At 38.3% G+C, this 7,020-nt stretch overlaps 1 protein-coding gene across 1 annotated transcript; it reads left to right on the top strand.

Annotated features, from left to right (window-relative positions):
* The first annotated feature begins 871 nt into the window (after positions 1-871).
* mgat4c (mgat4 family member C) lies at positions 872-4,267 on the top strand. The gene is made up of 3 exons (XM_085357750.1): positions 872-1,000; positions 2,290-2,437; positions 3,111-4,267. Exons 1-3 carry the CDS (start codon positions 872-874, stop codon positions 4,265-4,267), a joined length of 1,434 nt encoding a protein of 477 aa, XP_085213876.1.
* Positions 4,268-7,020: the final 2,753 nt, after the last annotated feature.

Raw genomic sequence — 7,020 nt, 5'->3', positions numbered from 1 at the left:
TTGAGTGCTATAGACGAACCAATCCATTTACTGCATGCAACCAAAGCTGCCTTAAATCTGATTGGTTAATTGAACAAAACCAACAATAATGTCCTTTGGATAAAAACCAGTAGTAGTACCAGTAACGCAGAACAGAAAATGCAGTGACAGTTCTAAAATGTTTTGACTTTTTGCCTTTTTTACAGATTCAGTACTTTTGAATTTTGCACTGACTTTACCTACGATGGGAAGCAAAAACACGTCATTGTAGTTAATAGATTATTGAAAGTACTTATTTTTTTGCAGCTTTAGAAAATACCTATGTACTGACTAGCTATGAAAAACCTTTCACCCATTTTGCTCTCTCTTCTTTTGCCCTCTGTGTCTTTTAATTTCTTTCTTTTATCGACCAGAAATCGGAAATAAAGAGACATGATTGAAAATTGAATTTTCCTCTCCTCTTGAGTGATGGTGGCCTGTAATCTACAAACATTATTCCACTATGAAGGAGTTTGCTAGCTGATGAGAGCAGGCAGAAGCATTGTTTTCTTTGACCAAGAAAGCACTGAAATGTGTGCTGTCAGAAATGGCATGAGCCTTCATCACTGAAGACCTAAAAATAGATTAAAGGGGAACGGGAACTGAACAAATTTACTGCTCAGTGTATATTAATGTATTTGTGTACAATAAAAAAAACATTACCCATTACACTTGTGGGGGATAATAATACATGAAAGATGGTCTTATGTTGCTAAAATCTCACAACAGTCTGCTAAAGGCAAATTATCTGCAGAATCGTGGCTGATGAAATTCAAAGCATACACTTCTGTCTTGTGTGATGTGTTTTTGCTCATGTTTATTTCGTGCAGATCTCAGCAATACTGTGTAGAGCATGAGGCTGATGTGGAAATCCCTGGACAAGATGAGATGTCTGAGGAAACGCTCCACTATTCCCTTCCTCGGCTTCCTCATCACCTTCCTCCTCTTCCTGAACCTTTACATTGAAGATGGCTACGTGCTGGTTAGTCAATTGTTCTACGTATGCGCATTTGCAGAAGTGTTTTTACAGAGCATTAGACACTTTATGTTTGTATTTCTTCTGGATGTCTTCTTGATGCACACTTGACCACATTTCCAGACGTGCTTCCTGTTTGATGTGCAGTTGCTCTTTTGTAAGAGAGACATATTTAAATGTTAATGAGGTGGACACATTGAGATCATCTTTATGATTTATCATTTATTCATGATGCCAGCAACTCTTGTTGATCTCAGTATATTATCAGTGTTTGTTCTTTAAAATATTAAGGTGGTTTGGCGGCTTTTTCTCCTCACTGCCTGCAGGGGTTTAAACAAACCTTCTGAAATGGAGGTTTAGTTGTGTCATGTCAATAGATTTGATATCAATATAAAGAAAGAAATGTGTTTTCCGAGGCAACACTTGAGAAAATAGTGTTTTAAGCTACTTTGCTAAATTTGAATACTTGAAAAAATGTATATAATATGAAGTTTCACAACACAGGGGTATGTCTGCTGAGGATGAACTGCACAAAATAGTCAAATGGTCCTGGTCAAACACAGATTTGGGGTGTGTGAGGGGCTTCACTGTCAACTGCAATGTTTTTCATCAGTTTAAGGCTGTTTCAGTGGTTCTGTATGTTTAGAAGCCTTGTAAAGTTTTACCCAGTACTGAAATGATCAGCAGTATCCTAATATACACAAACCCTAATACACATGCTATACATAGCTAGTTTTCTCAGCTATCCATCAACCTGGCTCTTCACAAAATGAATCTAGTTCTTCTTCTTCTGATCAGGAAAATAGGAAAATTGTTCTTTTAATTTTTGCACATAAAGAAGCTCAATTACAGGATAAAAGTACTGCTAGCTACTAAGCTATACACTTTAAAAACACCTTGAAGCAACTCTTGTTGTGATTTGGCGCTGTTGCGATTGTACATAAAATTGACTTGAACTGAATTTAAACCGAATACTCTGAAAATCAATAGATGTTAATGCATGTCATAGAGCTTCAATAATGATGGGAATGGTTTCAGTCTTAAACTTTAAAGGCTTTCCATGTTTTTTGCGGAAATGTTTAAATATGTATAATATGCCAAGACACAAATTTTTTACTTTTCATTTACTTGTCAAAAGAAACATCTGATGTCCACCTTATTTGATGCTGAGATGTGAAATACTTTATTTATTTGATAATTGGGAACTTTAATAATTTGCATAATTAGATTTTTTTTCCAGATTTTTTTGTGTGCATCAGTTGATAATGTGTTTTTTTTTTTATGTTTTGCTCCAGGAAGGGGATAAAAGGCAGCTTAGGGAAACATCAGTCCACCCTTCAAGCTCAGAACGATACGTCCACACCTTCAGAGACCTGAGTAATTTCTCTGGATCCATCAACGTCACATATCGCTATCTCGCTGGTACCCCACTGAACCGCAAGAGTAAGTTTACTGTTTCTTTTTAATAGAAATTTACATTGAGTCTTTCATGGGCCGGGGCAAATTACAGTGAATTGTATTTGCAAGAAGAGGATGCAAAATTAAATTTAAAATCTGTGACATTGGGATTTAATGCATAGCAATAAACAGAAACTGCTCCACAGGGGCTTCTTTACCTCAACATTAAATTCTTCTTTAGTGCTTTGTGCTTTATTCACAAAGCTTTTATGTCTATTTTCCCTCATAGACAATAACTGTGTGCTGTTAAATAAGTGAGCACTGAGCACAATTGTTTATTCAGCAAAAATATTTAGAAAATGCTTTAGAAAAATACAAATGCATTTAAAAATTTGTATTACGTTTATTTTCTCAAATAATACTGGTGGACTTTGACATAGTTTGAATTCAAAGTGACTTTCAACTACGCTGGAACTTTGGTCATGTGATAAGGGCTGATTGTAAATAAAGATCAGCTGATGACCATTTGAAGGCTCAGGAAGCAACTAATAAGCAGACCTTGAAATAAATTTACTTAAACTCTAATTTCACGTTTACAATTTTAGGAGTATATTTTCTCAGACAGCGTTGAAACTTATGCAGTTCATCTGAAACCTGTCCTTTAAAGATGTTTTTGGAAATAGTGATCAAAGTTGACATTCATATTTTTTATTCACAGAGTATCTCACCATCGGACTCTCATCTGTCAAAAGAAAAAGAGGAAACTACCTCCTGGAAACGATCAAATCCATATTTGATCAGTCCAGTTACGAGGAACTGAAAGAGATTGTGGTTGTCGTCCATCTGGCGGACTTCGACCTGGTCTGGTGTGAGAACCTGGTGCAGGAAATCACCAGGAAGTTTGCACACCACATCATAGCTGGACGTCTCTTAGTAATCCAAGCTCCAGAGGAGTACTATCCGTCTCTGGACGGATTGAAAAGGAACTACAACGACCCAGAGGACAGGGTCCGTTTCCGCTCCAAGCAGAACGTGGACTACGCTTTCCTGCTCAACTTCTGCACAAACCTCTCCGACTTCTACATGATGTTAGAGGACGATGTGCGCTGCTCCAGGAACTTCCTGACGGCACTGAAGAAGGTGATCACCTCCAGAGAAGGTTCCTACTGGGTGATGTTGGAATTCTCCAAGCTGGGCTACATCGGGAAGCTGTATCACTCCAGAGACCTGCCGCGCTTGGCTCATTTCCTGCTCATGTTCTACCAGGAAATGCCCTGCGACTGGCTCCTCATCCACTTCAGAGGCCTGCTTGCACAGAAGGACGTGATCCGCTTCAAGCCTTCACTGTTCCAGCACATGGGCTACTACTCCTCTTATAAAGGTGCCGAGAACAAGCTGAAGGATGATGACTTTGAGGAAGACTCCATAGACATTCCCGACAACCCCCCCGCCAGCCTTTACACAAACATCAATGTCTTTGAAAACTATGACGCCACCAAGGCTTACAGCACAGTGGACGAATACTTTTGGGGAAAACCTCCCTCCACTGGAGATTTCTTTATTGTAGTCTTTAACAAATCTACCAAAATCAGTAAAATTAAGATTGTTACTGGGTCTGATGACCGGCAGAATGACATTCTTCATCACGGAGCTCTGGAAGTAGGAGAGAAATTAGTTGGGACTAAAAAAGGCAAACAGTGTTCCTCTTATATCACATTAGGAGAGTTTAAAAATGGCAACATTGAGGTCCATGACGTAGACCACAAAATAGCCTTTGACATTGAGTGTGTACGCATTGTGGTCACAGGCAGCCAGAAAGAATGGCTCATTATCAGAAGTATAAGTTTATGGACTACGCAACCCCCCAGCCAATGATGACTATACAGAGACTTTTAATATGTCATAAAGGCAAAGGTTTTTATTATTATTTAGTAATGTATGTATTTCCAGATTTATTTATTCATTTTATATGTATTTATTGATACTCGTTTTGATTGCCAAATCAATCTATAGTTTTTTACCTGCAAGTTGTACTCTTAGTGGAGCATCTTCACAGTCATTCTCAAGGACTGTTCAGCTGACCTCAAAGTGTTCATTAACACATGTTGAAGTGTTACAGGAGTTTATCCATTTCAGCTTTTGATAGCGATCCTTAATACACGGCTGGGTGATAATTCACTGTTATTGTTTAGCAGCTTTAAGTAATATCATGTCACAATGTTCTGATTGTTGGGTTTTTGTTTAGCTTTGTTTTGACTATTCTCCTGCCCAAAGGAAAATATGGTTTACAATTTCAGTATTTTGTTTCTGTAACAAAATTCCATGAAAAGACTAAAACATACTATTTTGTACTCTCTATCTCCAGTGTGATATACAGCATGTTGTTTCTCAGTGTCGTTAAGCTCAGTTATCCAAAATATCATTTTACCCTGTTTCTGCTCTTACATGGTTGCCAAAGCACTAAATACAAAATAATGTATCCTTTGCTTACAGCGCCCAGCAGTAACAGCACTGGAGTTTTTGGAAAGTTTTGAGAGATCGAGCAGAGTTTTTGTGTTGGCTTTTTTTTTCATGGGATTTGTTGACAATAACAAAGTTGTGGGGAAATTCAGTTGAAAGTGTAGTCATTAAGAGTTTTTCTTCATACATTCACACATTTAATATGCTCAAAATGCACCGCATTGAACACCGTCAAGGTCATAAATGCATGATTATGCGTCCATTTGGTGTACAGTATCATTCATATTTAATAACTGTCAAATTTTAGAAACTGTTGAGCTGATACTACGCTCAGTCATCACACCCACTCACCCATTAGTAATTCAAATAACTATATATTATTTAGGAATGTTTTTGAAAGCTTTTCAGGAAGGCACTTCATGTAAATGATGAACACAAATTTTATTTGTAGGACACTGTACTACTGATTTGCTGCAGTTTTTTGTTTCGGAGTATTATGAAGTACTAATTTATAATTGAAGGACTTATTATTAAGTGTAACATGGTATTCTTTAAACAACCACCTTATTGAAAATCCTGTAGGGTTTTTTTTGTTGTTTGTTTCTTTGTTTTTGTTTTTTTTTATCATGACGGACAATGAACTGGCAAAAGTGTAGCCCTTGGATTTCTCTCTGAGGATGTCCCCTCTTGACCCTTAATCATTTTCCAGCTCGAAATCTCATCAGGAAGTGTCAGAGGTCATTGTTGCCTTGAATATTCATCAAGTAACACCAGATTTCTCTGCTTTAAATATTCTTTCCTGTTTAATCGTCTTCTTAGTTACGGGTAAGGCAGATGTGTGACTGAGTTGAGCTCTTTTTCAAACACTGTATATCCTGTCAGCGCTGCTGACGGGAGAGCACTGTTTGTGTTCGCCCATCTTCTCCAAGAGCTGAGATTAGATTGCACAGTGAGAAATGGGCCAGGTCTGCTCATACGACTCTTTCTTTTTTTTTCCTTTCTTTTTTAACAACACAGTTTTCCTCCTAGTAAATTGGTCTGTGTTTGCCTCACTCTCTACACCAGCAAAACAACATCTTCCCTGGAGCTATAAGATCTCAATTCGTTCTTTCCCCAGTGCTGGGCTCTCACTCCTTCACTGTTTCTGCTCTTACATGGTTGCTTCTCCGTGATCTTTGATCTCTGTTCATACAGTTTCTTTTGGGGGAACTTGCTTGAGTTTCCCCTGAAGATGCTTTTGGGCTCATTGCTCAATATTGTTAAACAGCTAACCTTCTGAGAATTAAGCAGACACATGGCATGTTAACTTATCATTGCCATGATACCCAAAGCAGTTCAGTACCATGCTTTAAAAGTAACCTTGTTGTGTGATCAGAATCTGCTATATGTCACATTAGTTTCTAAATTGAAGTGGTGGCAAGAAATGTTTACATTGTACCGATGTTCTTTAGGAACATGCAGCGCATGCAGGTCATCATTAAGCATGCTGGAACAGTTTTGTACAGCTTTGTTCCGCTTGTGTGATAGCCACCTGTTTCGTGTTTTCCCTCAAGGTCTTGTTCAGTGTTACAGATCGAGACCTTTCACAGATTGGCTTGTACTGCAATCTTGAAATTCTCCCTGAGCAAATCCCCCATGTACTATCTGAAATGAAATTAGAATGCCCACCACCTTACAATACGGCTTATTGTTTTTCCTCAACATTTCCCTGGGAAAACCACTATTCATTTTAGTAAATGATTCCAGGACCTGCATGGATCAGCTCCTTGGAGGGGATGTTGTTTGAATGGATGATGCTTGGAAGCACAATTTACATTGTGCTGTGCGTGTGTGTGTGGCATTCTTCGTGACACACATTGCGGTGCCAATTCAACCCAGTGTTACCTGCTTATTACCTGCCTATGAGCTATAAACACATGATGTTACCACAGGGCAGTTAGCTGTTGCACAAGTGGTAATGGATAGCTTTAATAAGCCTCATCTCCAAGCAGTGCAACCATGTTGTGAAGGTGATATTTGTGGAGGAGAAATTGCTGTCTGGTCTTTATATGAAATAAGATGTCAGCTAAAAGTAGCCGCACACTGCAGAATTATGGACAGATTTACATCTTGAGGATCAACAAAGCCTGAATAAATTCCTCAAAAGAATATCAGCAAACTGCTGTGCA

Source organism: Diplotaxodon limnothrissa, linkage group LG7 (genome assembly GCF_057381915.1).
Source record: "Diplotaxodon limnothrissa isolate DT_005_m linkage group LG7, D_limnothrissa_male_GT1.1, whole genome shotgun sequence".
NCBI lineage: Eukaryota > Metazoa > Chordata > Actinopteri > Cichliformes > Cichlidae > Diplotaxodon > Diplotaxodon limnothrissa.
This window is presented reverse-complemented; position numbering and strand designations above follow the sequence as displayed.